The sequence below is a fragment of the Marmota marmota genome, unplaced genomic scaffold (assembly GCF_001458135.2).
Source record: "Marmota marmota marmota unplaced genomic scaffold, marMar, whole genome shotgun sequence".
Lineage (NCBI taxonomy): Eukaryota > Metazoa > Chordata > Mammalia > Rodentia > Sciuridae > Marmota > Marmota marmota.
In genome coordinates this window covers 2,403,234-2,421,955 of record NW_026000196.1, presented here as the reverse complement: position 1 = coordinate 2,421,955, position 18,722 = coordinate 2,403,234, and the positions used below count along the sequence as shown (strand labels likewise).

Here is an 18,722-nt window from a genome sequence, read left to right as displayed (position 1 = left end):
TAAATGTCCAGATGAATGTATTAAACTGCTTATTGTATTTTTTATGAATTAAAACTTTATGTTCTATATTATGTTATAGGCAGAGCACGGTTATGTTTGGTGACATTTAAGGGTAGAAAACTGAACTGAACAGTGGTCTAATTAGAACAGTAAATAGTATGGGTTTAATTAGCCCCTGGTCCCGATGACAGATTTGATCAGTCGCCAGATATTTATCCTTTCCTTTCCCTTGACTGTTCCTGAAATATTGCCTCGTGTAGGACTGCCCACTGTGCTCTGAATAGGTAGCTTGGCAAGAAGCCATGAAACCTGGGGACCAGTGAGACCAGAGTGAAAATTATTGGAAAACGCCCTCTTTGCTCCCAGTCATTATTTCTTCATTTCAGTTTTGAAGGTTCTTTCTACAGATCCCTCTAATTTAATTTTTATTTTTTGGTTGGATGAGGTAACTTGCCTAAGGGCTTAAGGAAACCTGGGCAATATCTAGTTCGGTCACATGCTGCAGTTTATGATTTGCCTCACAGTTTCCTTTATAAACGTTGCCTTTCTCCAGCTTAGAACCCACCCGTTAAACTCTGGTTGACTTGAACTTTTCCGTGTACCAGTAGGATGTGTTTTTTGTTTCTTTGATAACTAGTTTTAATTAAGGTATTATGTGTTTTGTTTTAAAAAGATTGCATAAAATAACAGAAACAAAAACAAAATAAAAGAAGTTAAAAATCGCTCAAAGCCCACTCTCCTAGAGGTGATCCAATAACATTTGATTTTCACTCCTTTCTCTATGCATGTACAAGTTCACCTGAATTAAAAATGATATAGGCCAGGCATGGTGGTACATTCCTACAATCCTAGTGACTCAGAGGCTGAGGCAGGAGGATGCAAAAATTTGAGGCCAGATTCAGCAATTTAGCAACACCCTCAGTAACTTAATGAGATCCTGTTTCAAATTGAAAAATAAACAAAACTGGGGATGTAGCTCAGAGGTAAAGTATCAAGTCATGATTTCTTCAATTCATTTTTGAAGGTCCTTTTTACAGATCTCTCATTTAATTATTTTTGTATCACCCCCTCCAAAAGAAAGATACAACATATGTTTATTTTTATTTAGTGATTTCGTTTTGCCCTAAACACATATTTTTATTATTTATTTGATACTGGAGGTTGAACTGAGGGATACTTAAACACTGAGCCACATCCCCAGTCCTTTCTATTTTTCACTTTGAGACAAGGTCTTGCTAAATTATTGAGACTGTCCTCCAACTAGGGATCCTCCTGCTTCAGCCTCCCCAGTTGCTGGGATTACACATAGTTTTAAAAAGAAATTTCAAACAACAATTAGAAATTAATTAGCTGGCATCCAAAATAGCACCATCTGGTTTTATCAAATTTACCATTTTGTCATATTTTTTCATAAGTTGCTTTGGTCCTTGCTAAGTTGCTGAGGCTGGCCTCAAATTTGTGATCCTTCTGCCTCCCCAGCCTCCTGAGTTACTGGGATTATAGGCCTGGTTTTTTATAATAGGAGAAAAGGAGACATTCAGTTGTGATTCTTCTCAGCAGATTGGCTCCTCATCCCACCTCCAGTATTCTTAGAGGCCATCTGATGTGAGGCCTTGTAGCCCACATAGTTACATTTTCTACTTGATTTTTGAGTGTATATTCATAGACCACTACTGTCTTCTGAAGTTGAAGAGATAGAAAATACTTTGTGTTTAAATTTTAATGTAATTAAACCTATCAGTCTTTCCCTTTATAGTTTCTTCCTTTGTTAACATATCTAGGACCGTCTTTCTTACGCTAACTCTATATTGGATGCTCTCCCGCTCCAAGAAAATAGAGAGAAAACAACAAGACTCTTAATCTATAATTTTATGGTTTTACTATTTATAATATAAATTTATACTATGTCTGTAATTAATTTTGGTATATTTTATGAAGAAGCTATCTATGGTTTTTAAGAATCCATTTATCACTTTGGTTTTGTGTTCTTATACTATAGCCTTATTCTTGGGTCTGTTTTTGGACTCTTACTAAATTTTAATAGCTCAGATTGCTTATTGCTACATCAATTCTATGCTCTTTTAATTGAGGCTGTTTCTTCTCATGTCCTTATTTTAATCTTTTTAATTGCAGTTAAAAAAAAAACTCATAGCATGAGACCTAATTTCTTAAGAAATTTTGAAGTGTATTGTTATCTACAAGCACAAGGTTGTGCAGCAGATCTCCACAACTGTTTAATTTTGTGTGACTGAAACTTCATAACCATGCAAACCTAACTCCTCCTTTCTCCCTCCTGAGTCCCTTGAAGCTGCCATTCTACCTTCTGCTGCAGTGAGGTGGACTACTTTAGAAAACACAGGGAGGTAAAATTATGCAGCATTTGGCCTTCTGTGACTTGTTTGTTTCACTTAGTGTAATGTCCTCAAGGTTCATCCATGTTGTAGCATGTGACAAGATTTCCCTTTTATGGCACCATAATATTCCATTGTACATATGAATATAGCACCCTTTGTTTATCCATTCATCTACTGATGGATACCTGGGTTGCTTCCACCTCTTTGATATTGTGAACAATGATACAATAAACATGGCTTTGCATGTATCTTTTAGGAGTCCTGATTTTAATTCTTTTAGGTAGACATCTGGAAATGGAATTGATTGCTTGGTTATTTGGTGATTCCATCTTTCTCCCCCCCCCTTTGGTTTTATATATATATATATATATATATATTCCCATAGATAAGCTTTTCCAAAACTTTCCCTCTTAGGATTTTGATTGGAGTTGCTACAAATTTATAGATTAATTTGGAGAGAATTAGCACTTTACAGAATTGAGTCTACCCATTCAGGACTGTGGTTGTCTCTTCATTTATTCACATCTGATTTAGTTTTCCTAGTAAAGTTTTATAGCTTTATTTAAGTAATAGGCTTCATTTCTTATCTATATATTTTCCCCTTGTAACTAACTCCTCTTCTTCTTGCTTTCCTAGAGTATCCTGACATGGTGGTAAGTCCCAGAGACAAACCAAATATATACAAAATTGACCCTTCCCTATTTTCTTGGACTCCTAAGCTTTATAACTTAGCTATGCTCATCTACCTGACTTTGTTTTCTTAAGGTGGAACCTCTCTCTAAGAAAGTTCCAGAAATCTTCATGCAGAAGTATTCCTTGGGGGTTACCATTAGTTTGTCTGACAGGCAGGTGAGTCGGAATTTCAGTGGGGAGCACTTCTTAGGTTCAAGGTGGGACCCTGCTATGTAAAAAAAAAAAAATCATTTAGAAAAACAATAGATATTTAGGCAAATTATTTAAATTTAGAAATGGTAAAATTTCATACTTCAAACTGAGCTTAGAAACCATCTGAACAAAGCCTTCTTAAGGTTGAAAGACATGCGTGTACCAGCTAGTTTCTGCACAAACCTTTCTTGTGTGATTTTTTTAAAAATGCAGCCATTCTAAAGCAAAACATTTTAAGGCAACTTTGGTCTCTGAGAGCAATGTAGAAGAAGAATCTAGAAAAACTGGGGGAACTATGGGATATTTTTACCACATGTGTCTGTAACTCCTTATGTGTGTTTCACACCTAGACCTCAAGAAACGCTCGCTCTGATGAAGACAAAGATGGCAACTGGGATGCCTGGGGCGACTGGAGTGACTGCTCCCGCACCTGTGGGGGCGGAGCCTCCTATTCTCTGCGGAGGTGTTTGACAGGAAGGTCAGTGGTGGCTTGACCTGCCCTGTGTGGGGGGCGTGTTGGTGCCTCTGGAGCGCTGGGGAGGGGCAACCCTTGACTTGGATTTGGTACGTACTGAGGCAGTGGTTGAAAACATCTGCTAGGTCGAAATATTAGTCAACCTCGAGTTATACCATGTTTAAAAATGGACTAGTTTTCAAGTGTATGGTCACATACCCAAACCAGACAGTCCTCCCAGGAGTGCGAGGCACCAGGCACATGGGCTTTGAGGAAGAGAAGGCTTGCCACATTACATCACTGAGATTTGAGGTAAGATGGTATGTTTTTTGGGTTCCACCCTTGAGTGGCTGCAATTTTAATTCATTTCTGATTCATTTGCCCTGAGCAAACCATTGATTAAGAAGGTAATGAAAATTTCTGTTTCCACATCTTAGATATGTTAAATAACATGTGTAAAATGTAAGATCACTTCATTAATAAAACCCATAAGCCTGTACCCCTTGCTTTTTGAGACAATTTGAGGTATTTCCTCAGAGGACAATTTAAATCCCAGCTAATTTCCCTCAGCTCTTACTAAAGACAAAGCCTCAGGTTGATGAAGCCTGATGTGCTGGTCCTGGACAAAAGAAGACTCCAAGGTTCCGGCAGCCATTCTTCAGATTTAAGATGTTGTCAAGTGAAAGAGTAAATTGTTTATCACTGATTAGCCTCGAGGTACAGAGCAGACATTTAGGCCCTAGTTTAGATTTCGATAAGACTGCTGTTTTACCACCAAGTATGTCCTCTAGTCTCCTTAACCCTTCAATAAATGGTTATTGAACTGAACCGGACGAACTTTCTCAGTGAAATTTAGTCCTTCCTCTAGGTCTCTGGCTCCAGACCCTCTTTCTACCCCTGTTATGTGTAAGGAGTTTAACAATTCATGAATTCAACTAATGCAGATCCTGCCCACATGGTTCTTACAGTCCAGGGAGACAAATAGCAAAGAAGCCTCAAATTTATACATAATGAAAATTTATGTCTTGGGAAGACAAGGCAGTTTGCCTGCTTCCTCATGTTTTTACAGTGGTGAGGAAGTAAAGGCCCTGCTGTTCTAGGTGAGCAACGCTGTATGGAAGTACAGTGGGGAAATGGTGCAATAGTGGGATGTACTTATCCTGTTGAGGCCTGCCAAGGGAGGGCCACACACCTGTGGACCAGGGGAGCAGGAGATTCCTAGGTTGAGCATAAGTTCCTTCCGACTGCTGGGAAGTCGCTGGAGGGAGGGTGTTCAGCTAGAAATTAAAGTAGGGAAGGTAGGACTTTGGTGCCTTTTAACCTCCCAAGTCTGGGGAATATGAATAATTTGCAATTAAACAATAGGGTTATAGTGGAAAGGAGTGGGGTTTGTTTGCATTTGTCTTTGTTGAGTTTTTTTTTTTTTTAAATATTATATAATTGTCTTTGTTTTAAAAAGAAGAATTTAGGGGAATACATTAAGGGCTATGAATGATCACATTCATCCTCTTATCGTTCAACCAAAATACTTACATGTTTATTTATTATTTGATTAATTTTTGAAATGATGTTGATTGAGCTTGAAACATCCTTTTGCCAAGTGGCATGTCTTAGAATGTGTGTGAGTTCATGCCTTCTCTCTCCCAGGTGGGCTGTGCTACTGATGCAAATGCTGTGGATCAGGAAGGGCAATTGCACACCTTTTTGTCTTTTCTGCACCTATTCAGAAAGGAAGATTTGGTCAGGAGGAGAGGGAAGGGGCTGGACTTTACCATTGTGAGCAAGCATGGGTGTGCTCTGGTTTGGCAGGTGTTTAAAGCTGGCTACTGTGAGCACTTGGATGGATTTTTCTAAGATGCTGCCCCTGCCCTCCCAAATCTCTTGGGATCTCTTGCCTCCAGTTCCCTTGACTTATGCTGTTCTAAACACTTTGTCTTGGCAATACTACTCTTTCCTGAGCTCCTGGCCAGGTAGGCATATTCTGATTATTTACCTGTATCCACCCTCGGTGGCTGCCCTGGTGAGACAACTCCACGCTGACTCTTTCTTGCATGTGGCCCACCCATCTCTGGACCACAGGAAACCCACATGCACACATTGCTAAACACACTGTCGAAGTTCAGGGAGCCAGCACAGACGCGCCTACTCTGCTTACAAGGGCTGCTGCAGCTGGTTTCTCAGCTATCAAGTTTCTCAGGTGTGAATTATACACCAGCAGTCTCCAGGGAAACATATTTGAGAGGTGTCCCTGAAGTTTTTTCCTCTTGGTTTGGAGTTAGCAGAGTCATCCCTTCTGCTCTGGATGGGGCAGGGTGAGGGATAGGCTCACAGCATAACTTTCTCAATGAAATCTCCACAAGTCCTTCCTCTAGGTCTCCAGTTCCAAGTCCTCTTTCTACTCTTTGATGTGGGTAAGGACTTTAACACTTGTGAATTTGATTAATGCATATTCTATCTGCATGGTTCATACAGTCTAGCAAGAAAGATGATAAACAAAAGGAAGCTTCAAATTACATAGAGTTAGAAATTGTGTCAAGTGGGGGGATCAGGTGGTAAGGGAAGCCCTCTGTACAGGGGGCTACCCTGATTTCTCAGGGAGGCTCTTATGATTCCAATCACTGAGAAATGATTTACTGTTGAGAGAAGGTCACTCATGTGAAGAGTTGAGTTCTAGGACCCGGCCCCCCCCCCCCCAAATCAGATGTTGGGATCAGCACATGCAAAGACCTTGGAGCAGGAAAGGAAAGGTTTTTATGCTTGGAGAACAGCGTGTGGGAAAGTAGAGCAGGTATGTCGAAGAAGAAGGTCGATTTGTAGGCAAATGGAAAGAGACTTACTCAGAAAAAAAAAAAAATCATCATTTTAATTTTCACTTCACATATTTCATTCACATCTATCTTTTCTGTTACCGTCTCCTGAAGAATTCTAAATGGTCTTGAGCTGCACTAGCTGATCTCTAGCAAGGAACTCAAGGAGCAGGCTGGAATCTCATTTTCTGACCTCCTGCTAGTGTCGTTTGCCTCTTTCCGGTGTTCCAGCTCCTGTTTCCTGATCCCCTCTCTTCCTTTCTCTTAGTTCCTTCGTGTTTTTATGGAGTACATTCTCCAGGAACTTCCTGGTATGTGACAATGTCTTTCCCCTTAAATTTGGATGATGATTTTTCCAAGTGTGTGATTATGCAGGAATAATTTTCCCTGAGAAATTTAAGGACGTTGCTGCGCCTCCTTCTAACACCAAGTGGTGTTTATTGAAAAATCTGACAGCATTCAGAATCTCTCTTCTTTTTTTCTTCTTCTCTAGATACATATGAAAGTGTTTGTCTGCCCCCAGTGTTCTGAAATGTCATACTATCGTGTCTTGGTGTGGGTCCATTTTTATCCACGGTATTGGGCACTTAATGGACCCTTTACTATGAAAACTCACTCCCTTCAGTTTTGAATTATTTCTTGGATGATTTATTCTTTTCTTTCCTCTATTTTTGTTGTTGTTGAAACTCTAATAATTTGAACATTAGCTCTTCAAATTTTCTCTTTGTCCATTTGCCATGCTTTCTGGGAGATCAACCTACACTTATTTTCAAACTATTTTACTAAATATTTCCTACTAAGTATTCTTTATTTTTTTCTGAGATAGTTTCTTTTCCTTGAATTTTTAAAAATAGGATTCTGCCCCTGCCTGATTCTTTTTTATCTCTGAGGACATAAATTCCAGGTGGGGAGCCAGGGAGCCGTAGGGGTTTCTTCATCTGGTAAGTTCCTGAGACAACTCCACTCTGTTCCTTCCAAATTGCTGTTTTCTGGCTTGTTTGTTTATTTATTTATTTATTTTTAAACATTTCTTTATTTCACATTAGAGACTTTTCTGTGACTTCTGGTGACCCTTGTTTGTTCATCTTTAAGAAAAAGCACTGTGAGCTTAATTGGAAAGAGATGTGCTGGTCCATCTCGTTGTCTGATGATGTCTCTGGGTTTTGGTTTGGGACTACCCTGATTTCTCAGGGAGGCTCTTCTGATTCCAACATGTAGGAACCAAGAGGGCAGAAAGCTGGAATCTTGGCATTAAATATCTGAATTTGTGTTTAACCCCTGTTCTCAGTGTATTACTCTGGCCCTTCATTGTAGTTAGTTCTCAGTCCAGAGACTTCTGTTTTACCCACTTCAGATAATAGCACTGTCTTTGGTTGAAGCAAGAGAGGGTTTCTGGGACCTAGCTGCTCCACACAAAGACTTCCAACCAGTTCTGCTGTTTTTGACCCCAAGTTTATCCCACTTCAGATGTGTCTTTTGTATTACTTCTGGAGCTTTTTGTGAGTCTACAGAACAAATGGAGTTGCTTCTAGAAACTTCCCCATGGCTCTCATAGGACTTACCTTTTGTGGTCTGTGGAGTCCAAAAACATCCTTAGTATGAAACAAATAATTTAAATACCTCCACAACTTTTACGGAAATTGAATTTGCAATAAAAAACCCTCTTCTAAACGATCTCCAGTCCCAGATGGTTTCACTGGCGAATTCTACCAAGCATTTAAAGAAAAATTTACAAAAATTTCATACAATCTCTTCCAGAAAATAGAAGAGGAGGAGAACATTTCCCAATTCACTTTATGAATCTGGTATGACTTTAATACTGAGACCAGAGAAAGGCTTTACAAAATAGGAAAACTGAAGACTGATATATCTTGTGAATATGCATGTAAGGATTATTAATAAAATACTATCAAATAGCCTTCAGAAATAAAAGGAATTGTACACTATGACCAAGTGGGTTTATTCTAGGGATGTAAAGCTGGTTCAATATCTAAAGTTAGTCAGTGTAATCCAACCAGTTTAAGAATGAAGAAGAAAAAAAAATTCATAGGCCCATATCAGCTGATGCAAAAAAGCATTTGACAAAATTAAATTTATGAAGAACAACTCTCAGAAAAACAGGAATAGAGGGGAACTTCCTAAGCTTGTCAACACCTAAAAACTTACAGCTAGCATTATAGTTATACTTAATGGTGAAAGACTGAATATTTTTTCCCTTAAATCAGGAACAATGCATAGTATCTCCTCCCACCAACAGAATGCTGAAAATTCTGCCCTGAGTAATTAAGTCAAGAAAGGAAAATAAGTAAAACTGTCTTTGTGGATGACATTTTTGTCCACATGAAATATCCTAAGTAATCTAGAAAGTAACTTCTAGAATGTAAAAGTGATTCATAAAGGTCCTGGATATAGAATAAACTTACAAAAAAAATCTGTTGTATTTCTCTTATTAATGATGAACTTTGACACCAAAATAAAAAGTACAGTACCTTTTATAATCACTCTAAAATGTCAGATATGTAGGTTTGAATCTGTATGAACATGTACAGGACTTCAAGGTGCTAATGAACGAAATTGAAAGAAACTCTGAATAAATGGAGATATATAACTTGTTCATTGGTTGTGAGACGCAACCCAGTGAATTTAACAGTTCTTCCCAAATTGACTTATAGGCTGAATGCAATTCTTAAAATACCATCAAGATGTCTTTTGTAGATGTGAGCAAGAATATTCTAAAATTTATATGGGAAGGCAGTGAGACCTTGGAATAGCTTTGAAAAGAAAAAAAGAATCAGCTTATTTTATATTAGGACTTATTATGTAACTATAGTAACCAAAAGTGGTATTGGCAAAAGGGCAAAAGCATAGATCAATGAGAGAAAATATTTGCAAAGTGCGTATCTGACTAAAGACTACTATGCATATTAAGAACCCTTGGAAATCAACAAGTAAAAATCAAACTAGTAATTAGGAAATGAATAAAAATCATGAACCCATATTTTACCAAAGAGGACACACAGAAGGCAAGTGAGCACATGAAAAGATGGCCATCATTACTAGCTATTAAAGAAGCACAAACTAAAACAATAATGAGATACCTTACAATCCTATTAGACTGCCTAAAAAAAGAAAAAAGAAGAGTTGAGAACATGAAATGCTGGCAAGGATACAGGGAAACTAGATCACTTATGCACAGGTGGCTGGAATGCAAATTGGTACAGCCACCGGAAAATGGGTAGTTTCTTAAAAAATAAATGCGACTGTCGGATAAGTCAGGGCTTGTAATCCTGGACATTCATCCCAGAGAAATGAAGACATAGGTTCACATAATTAATGTGTATAAATGTTTATAGAAGCTTTATTCCTAAGAGCCAAACAGTAGAAGCAACCCAGATGCCCTTCATTGGGTGAATAGTTAAACTGTGGTACGTCCATGCCATGGAATACTACACAGCATGAAAAGAAACCATTGACACACAAAGAACCTGGATGACTCTCCAGAGAGTTAGGATGAGGTTAATAAAAGCTAGTCTCCAAAAGTTGAATGCTATGATTCTGCTTATATAATACTCTTGAAATGACACAAATTATAGGAATGAAAAACATATTAGTAGTTGCCTAGTGGTAAGGAGAGCGTTGGGTGGAGGGAAGGGGCTACAGCTACAAAAAGCAGCTTTAGGAACCTCATGATGAAGCAATTGTATATACTTTAACTGTATCTGATAATTCTTTCCATTGTTTCTTGCAATTATTAATAATTAAATTATTAAAATAATTTATAATTATTTTAATATAAGAGATTTTAATGTAATAAAAACCCTCAGAAATTCTAGGCAAAGTAGGACATAAATCTATTTAATAGTAAAGTTGAACCTACAAGAAATTAAGGAAAGTCCACAGAGTCAAAAACTAAAGAGGAAACTGAAGGCCAGACCAGCAAGTGCATAACTACTTCCTTGCCTGCCCTGTCAATGGAAATGGGGTTTGATGGTCTCTTGAACCCAGGATGTTAAGTTTTAATTCCTTCTTAATCCAGGAGATCAAGTTTTGAGTGTATGTGAAGCACAGCAGCATGGAACTTCAGCCCCAACATAAAGGAGGGACCCCATACACTTACTAAACAGATGGACCAGGAAAAAAGTATCATTCCAAGAGATAAGGAACTTAAATATCTTGGTTCTTAATTCTGATTAGAAATAAATTTTCCACTTTGGAACAATGGAACTGTTCTCCCAAGAGTTTGAGATACAAATATATTGACCTGTCTGTATTGTATGTGTTAAATATGTTGAATGTTATCTATCTCACATGCCTGTGGAAGCTTTGAAATGACAATATTAACATGAAACGTGATCTTGTAACTGTGGTGAGTGGCAGTAGTGGACAGATCTAGAGAGACAGACTACCAAGTCAGGCTGCCTGAAGATTTCTACTGATGGAGCCATTCTTATGATAAGTTTGCAATCCTAAAATAGATAACAGGCAAGGAATTATTTGCCATAAGTAAGCACTAGTAGGTACAGCAGTGAGGATTCAAGGGAGAAAAGTCATCCAGTTAACTGTATTGATATATTGATGATTTTTATCATCTGATAAAAATGAATGCTTACTCACAACTGAAAAGAAAAATCTAGGGAAACCAGCAATAGAGGTGTACTCAATGTATAGTCAATATTATCCTTCCTAGTAAAATGTAACTCTATTTTCTTTAATACTAGGTATGAATAAAAGAGAAATATTGGGGAATTATATGGGTCAAATTATATTGTTATATCATGTGCATGTAAGAATAAAAAGAATGCCTGTCATTGTTTGTATTCATTACTGAGGATCCTAGTCAGTGTAATAAGGCAAGGAAAAAAAAATAGAAAGTATTATGATTGGAAAAGAAGAAATAACTAATTGTACAGATACTATCTGATTATGTGAATAGAAAATCCAAGAATTCCTATAATACTAATAAAATAGTTCATTGAAGATTACGGGAACAATATTAATGCATAAATAACTGTGTTCTTACACTACCAAAAACTAAATAGAGGGCTAGGGATGTAGCTCAATGGTAAAGTGCTTGCCTAGCATGTGCAAGGCCCTGGGTTCCACACCCAGCACTGAAAACAACAACTAATTAGAAAGCAAAATTTCAAAAGGTAATATTTATACCACTAAAAAATGTAAAGTCTTTGTGATAGATTAAATAAAAGGTGTACACAGTCTTTAGGGAAGATTTTAAAAGCTCAGCTAAATAAATGGAGACAGATAACATAAACACAAATAGGAAATCTCAACATCATAAAAGGCTGACTTCCCCTAATTTAATCTTTAAATGGGGTGTAATTCCAATTATAATGGAATTATAAAGATAATAAAAACAATTTTGAAAAAGATAAAAAGAGGAAACTTGTACAGACGTTAAAAATTTTACATTTATTTGTAATAGTGGTATGAGGACAAATATATCAAAGTAGCAAACTTAAGAGTCCAGAAATACAAATATGTATCAAGGAGTTTGAAATATATAGAAGATATTATCATAAATCAGTAAAGGAAGATAAATATTCAGTTCAGGGATCTTAGATATGACTATTGAAATCCAAAGGAAACTACTAAAATGTTTTGGTCCATTTAAAGAATAAATTCCAAGTGGATTAAAGTCTACTTATAAAAAATAAATTTTGAAAATATTTAGGAAAAAAAACAGAAGGAAATCTCTGGGTAATGAAATATTCCTTTACTAAGATAGAAAGATCTTAAATAGTTATGAAGGAAAATATTGATAAGTTCAAGCGCAGTGAACACTTCTTATAAAGACTACTATAACCTTAAGGAAAGACATAGAGGCAGAGAAAATCTTGACAATGTATATAATCTATAAAGAATAAGCATCTGAAATATTTAACTAACTTCTATATACCAATAAAACAAAAGCAAAAACAAACTAGTAGAAAACCAGGCAAAGGATTTAATCCAGAAATTTATAGAAAGGGAACCTGCATAGTCAAAAACAAATGAAAATATTAATGTCACCACCAAAAAAAATATGGCAAAATAACAGGAAATGAAATATGATGATTTTTCAGGCTTGGAAAGACATTAAAAATTTGAGAAGCTAAATATTGCCTAGTTTCTAAAAATGAAAACCTTTCTGCACTAGTTATCAGAAAGTGGTTTGTCCATATTAGAGGGCAATTTGAGAGTATCCTCAATAGCAAAGATATAATGCTCACAACGTAGGTCCCAGAGAAACTTGTGCAAATTGGCTAAGATGATGATGCTCACTCATTGTATTTTAAAATTTGGAACCAACTTAAATTTTCGACATTGAGGAAAATCCATTGATAAATAAAAATAATTGATACTAAATTGTAGTACTTTTATAAATTGGATTTCTATACAGTCATAAAAATAAATTAAAAGTTACACATGTCAACATGGAGGTTCTTAAAAATAGAGTTCAGATAAGCAAAAAAAAAATTAAAAAATAAAAATCAGGCTGCAGAAGGCCATGAACACAAAGTCACATATAAAGTTGAGCTGAAAAATCAAATCTGTGAAATTATAGATGATATGGATGCCATTTCCTCAGTTGCCTCTTTTATTTCTGGAGTACTGCTTGCCTACATTTTTCATTTTTTAGGACTTATGTCATGTTCTAATCTTAACCTGTATTCTGAAGTTTGCTTTTAGGCTTGAGGAACTCCACATTTGCCTTCTATCTGAGCTCATCTAATTTAAACAAATATATGAAGCTGGAAAACATATTAAATGTCCCCACCCCAGAAAAGAAAAACATGCAGAACTAGATATATAACTTTATATAAAACTAAGTGAGAGAATACTATGTTCTGTGGTATTTACAGTGAGATAAGTGGATGGCAGTTTAAGTCTTTTTTCCAACTTGGTTCCTGGCTTGGGGCCAGACCTGGAGCATATCCACTTGTACAATGTTTCAGAAATAGGGAGGGTAACTTCATTTTCCTGCATAAAAACAAAATTAGCTTTATTGAACAGGAGGGTAGAAGTGTTCTAGAGCTTCATCGTCCCTAACCCACCCCCATGTTAGACATGTTCACCGTGATTTTGGAAGTACTCAGATTTTCTAGAAGGAAACCTACTTCCTTTGGAAGGCTTATTGGGCCTCTTTATCCTTGAGCAGCCATAGAGACCCATTAAATCTTCATAAATATTGAGCACTTGTGGTCAGTTTTTCTTGGAAGTGGAATATGGAGGTGATTGCATACAAAGCCAAACAAAAAGTCATCCCAGGCTTTAGAAAGCATTCTGGTGCCTTCTCTCTTATCAGTGTGCTCCTTTAAATTCATGACTTAGGGACAGGGATGAATGTAGCTATTTTGCTCATTTATTTCTTTGTGGATAAAGTCATTTCAGAATTTTATTACATTTAAATGCTCAAGTTGGTTCTATTATGCCGCAAACCATACACCAGCCAGAATGTCTCTTTCGCTTGCAGAAATGTGTAACTTGATATTCTCGTCAAGTGCCAACCATGGGAAACACAGGTTTAACTTAACTACTATTTTAAAAAAATTAATATATTTTTATTCTTCAAAACACATGCTTCTCAGTCTTTATGACACTAGTATTTAAGTCAATATATCACCAAGTGAATATAATAAATTATAGTGCTATGAACTCTAGGGAAATTTTATTAATGTTTTTAATGTATCCTCACGGAATCAACATATGTTTTTTATATATTCATAAATTTATGACTTCAAAAGTCTTCAGTTTCAGGGTGCTATGAATGTTGTAATGGATAAAAAATACATAATTTTAAAATGATGTTCTTGAATTTTCATATACTCCTGATAACCATTAGCTCTTGCATATAGTAATTAGAATGATATTAAAAACTTGCAAGTAATATTTCTGTAGCTTAGTTGATTTGGGCCAAAGGAATTATTTCCAGAATAAGCTGGCAGGTTCCTGCTTGGGGAATTAGGACTCCAATGTCCTTAACTTTAAAATAACTTGCATTTCATTTTATGCCTGTTTCATAAAATAGTCATTCATTTTCTTACTGAATTGTAAGCAAACTGTGCCCTGTCAGTAAAGGCCAGTCAGTGGGTTTAGTGTGTTAGGTTGGACAAAGGGAAATATAATATTAAGAATGGTGGCCCTGTGGTTGGGTTTTTTTAAAAAAAAAACAAAAAACAAAAAACAAAAAAACACCTTACTATTGACTTGTAAAGGGAGCTGGGAGATAATCATTGCATCTTCCTATCTGCCTCCTAGTACCTAGTAGATTCACTATAAGGTGTTAAAGAAGGAAGGCATCCAAAATGGTGCTTTGCATTTTGAGATTTCATGATATAAAATACTTTCTTTCCCATGTCACTTTGATGCAATTGTACTGGGATTTGGAGTGAGGATGTACTTATCATTTTGGTTTAGATTTTCAGGCTCAAAAATCAAGATGCAAGCTAGTGACTCTAGGATAGTAGCTTAAAATCAAGACACAGCAGGTATCTGTGGGGTATATAGACCATGCATGGGTGTGTGGTCTACATAGCCATCCTGAGGCATAGCCATTAGATACCTTTGATGGATATGTTTTTCCCTTCATTTTCAGTTTCTTTCTTTAAAATATAGTTTTTTTTAAAAAATTAAATAACTAAAATTAAGCAAATGCATCTCAAAAATTATTCCCAAAGTTCTGAAACACTTTTAAAGAAAATGCCATTCTTTGTATGTTTCCACAAGTTTTGTATCCCAGTATTATTAATCAATTCAAATACTATCTTTAACTGTGTCTAATTTGGCTCTTCCCTTTAAATTGGAATTACAAATGTTTTAGGACTGTAATCAATGTGGTACAAAACGCTTTCAGTTATTACAGGAAGTAATAGGATCTATTAGCAGTTTTCCTCAATTGGGGTGTTTCCAAAATAAGTCAAGTAACTTAGATTACCCTTTCACTTTTCATGTTATTTATTTTCTTCTTTTCTCCGCACATGAACAGTAGAATGAAATACATCTCCTGAGTGCATGAGCTTGTCCACAGGCACAGCTGCTGTTCCCAGCAGAATGGAGTCATTTCCCTTTGACAAGGAGAGAGACTTCTTCGCCGGTTTTCCTGCCAGCCTCCCACTTTGGTGCACCTTGAGTGTTTAAAATTTGATGTAGTCTCATTAAGATTTTAATAAATCTCAGAAAAGTATACCTAGGACAGGCCAAAACATGGAAGTGTACAGTTATAAAATATGAAGACTTTGTCAACCCACTTGTCATAATCTGAGAAGGTGGGAATTTGAGAAGGAGCAGCTAATTGGACCTGACTGTCTTCAGACTGAGACATTTAACTACTGCTAGGGCAATGCTTTTGGAGTCAGCCATGTTGCTGTTTAATTCACTCCCAAACCTCTCTCCCAAACCAATTAGGATTGCATCTCCCCAAAACACAAGCCATGAGGACACTAAGGGGTACATGTTTCAAGTGGGACAAAATGTAAAGTGAGGAGATATGAATTGTCAATGGACAGGGCAAGTGTGAGAAGGGCTGCAAAGACAGAAAAGTGAAAATCAGAACCAAAAAGTATCGAACACCATGAATTACAAAATAATCACTACAGAGAAATAAAATCAGGCATGAGGAAATGTATCTATATATTTCTTGGAAACACAAGAAAAGGCACAAGGAATTAAACATAAGTAAGAGAAAATCATGCAAAGATGATAAAGAAAACAAACGTCCAGAGGGAGCTCACCTCAGAATTACAGACAATTCTGGAAAAAAGAGCAATCATTGAAAATCAGAGCCTGGGAACAAAAGTACATTTTTATTAAACTGTAGTGAAGAAATAGCTTTATGAATATGCATTGAGAAATTCCCATTTATTTTAAAACACATACATTTTTGGTAATGAAGTATTTCATTCAAAAGGGCTCACTACTTTCAGTCAAAATGGATGGAAAGAATCATAATTAGATATATCCTGAATATAACTTTTACTTTAAATGCTAACAAAACAAAACAAAAGGAAACTATAAGCTTCCAGGCAGAAAAATAAAGCACATGTGCAAAAGAATAAAAATCAGACTTCTTTGGAAGCCACAGTGTCAGTGGTCAGTGCAGCATGCCTACAGTGTCGAGGGAAAGAATCATATAAATAGAATATCACATCTTGCTGAATTTTTTTTTTCTATGTGAAATGAAAGGTTCATTAATATACCAGTCACATATACTTCTCGAGAAAGCAACCAATTAAATAATACTCAGCCAACCAATAGTTTAAAGCTCAGATATTAGAAAAATTTCAAAGGGACTAAAATTTGTCATCCATTTCTAGGTATATATTCTAAGTATGAACAAAAACAGGAACATAAAGATGTTTAGCAAAGCATCTTTATATTACATAAACAAGAGCAGACTCAGTAATCTCACTTCTAGGTATTTACCCAAGAGAAATGAAAGCTTATGTTCACACAAAACCTGTATGTGAATGTTTTTAGCAGTTTTTTTCATAATTGCCTCAAACTGGAAACAACTCAAATATGCAGATACGGAATAAAAACTTGGGCATGCATTCAACAGAATAATACTTAGCATTTAAAAAGTTGCAAACTACTGATATACACAACAAGAATAAATTTTAAATGTATTGTGCTAAAAAAGAATCCTTCTTGAAAAGCTACTCACTGTAGCTTCCTATTGATTCAATTGATATCACATCCTGCAAGAGTCTTGATGTTGGGGTCAGAAAACAAATCAGTGATTGCCAGGAACTGAGTGGGGAGAGATGGACCACGAAGGGGTGACACGAGGCATCTTTAAAAATGACAGCACTGTTCCAAATATTGATCGTGGTAGTGGTTCCTATACAGCATGGGTTTGTCAAATCTCATAAAACTATATAACTCCCCAAAGTGAGTTTTACTGTGTGTAAATTGTAAAAGAAGGAAACAAAGAAGTAATACCATTATAAGAGGTAGTATCTGTTCAATGTGAATATTCTTAACACGTACTGAACTATACACTTAAGATGATGAATTTTATGTTATTTGTGTTTTACCAGAATTCAGAAATTTTAATTCAAAACTAACAAAATGAAGTCTGTATAATGGATGGTTATGTAATCATTAAAGGAATTTTCCCTAAGCATTATCAGTATTTATAATATTAGATTAAAACCAATCCAAAGCTGAATTCACAGTATGATTTTCAACTCTGCAAATAAATCATGACGGAAATGCTAGAAGATTAAATTCCAAAAATATTGGAATTGCTGGAGTGATTTGGGATGAATGATCTTCCACCTTGAGACCTTTTCTTTTTCTTTTTGGTACCAGTGATTGAAATCGGGGATACTTGACCACTGAGCCACATCCCCAGCCCTAATTTGTATTTTATTTAGAGACAGGGTCTCACTGAGTTGCTTAATGCCTTGCTTTTGTTGAGACTGGCTTTGAACTTGAGCCGATAGGATTATAGGTGTGTGCCACTGCGCCTGGCTATCTTGAGACTACTTGGTACTGTGTTGGTCAGTTTTGCATCACTGTGACCAAAATACCTGACAAAAACATCTTAGTGGAAGGAAAGTTTATTTTAGCTCATGGTTTCAGAGGTTTAGTCCATGATTGGCTGACTGTTGCTCTGGACCCAAGGTAAGGAGGAGCATCATGGTGTAAGTGTATAGCAGAAAAAAGCTACTTAGGTCATAGCCACAGGGAAGCTACAGGTGCTTCAGGGAAGATGAACCCATCTAGGACTTCTCCAGCCGTAGCCCACCTGCCCACAGTTACCACCCAGTCAGTCCATTCCAAGTAGGATGGATAGATAAGGTTACAATTCTCATAATCCAATCATTTCACCTTGAATATTCCTATATCAATACAGTACTTTTTTGGAGACACCTCATACCCAAACCATAATAGGTACATTACTTTTTACCTGTTCCGTTTATGATCAGTAAAAATATAATCATCAGAAAGTACACGTAGAGAGTATATTGCTGACTCTATCAATCACTTCATGTAGATTCAAGATTCACTTTTTAAATATTTCTGTTCTCACAGGACTAAATATTTTTAAAAAGCTGCAGTGTTAGGCAATTTTGTCATTGTGTAAACAGCATAGAATGCATTTACACAAGCAAACATGGGTACGAAGTCACTATACATTATTATTTTGGGGGACCACCTTCATTTATATAGTCTGTTGCTGACAAAAAATGCCATTATGTGACAAAGTCATTATTTTCT

General features: G+C 36.2%; 1 protein-coding gene across 2 annotated transcripts in view; it reads left to right on the top strand.

The window, feature by feature from the left end:
• Positions 1-18,722, top strand: part of Adamtsl3 (ADAMTS like 3) — a 321,149-nt gene that overhangs the window by 101,319 nt on the left and 201,108 nt on the right. For both annotated transcript variants that reach the window (XM_048790168.1, XM_048790167.1), the window contains exon 4: positions 3,590-3,717. In XM_048790168.1, the coding sequence (XP_048646125.1) occupies positions 3,590-3,717 (128 nt within the window). The remainder of the gene's footprint in view (positions 1-3,589; positions 3,718-18,722) is intronic.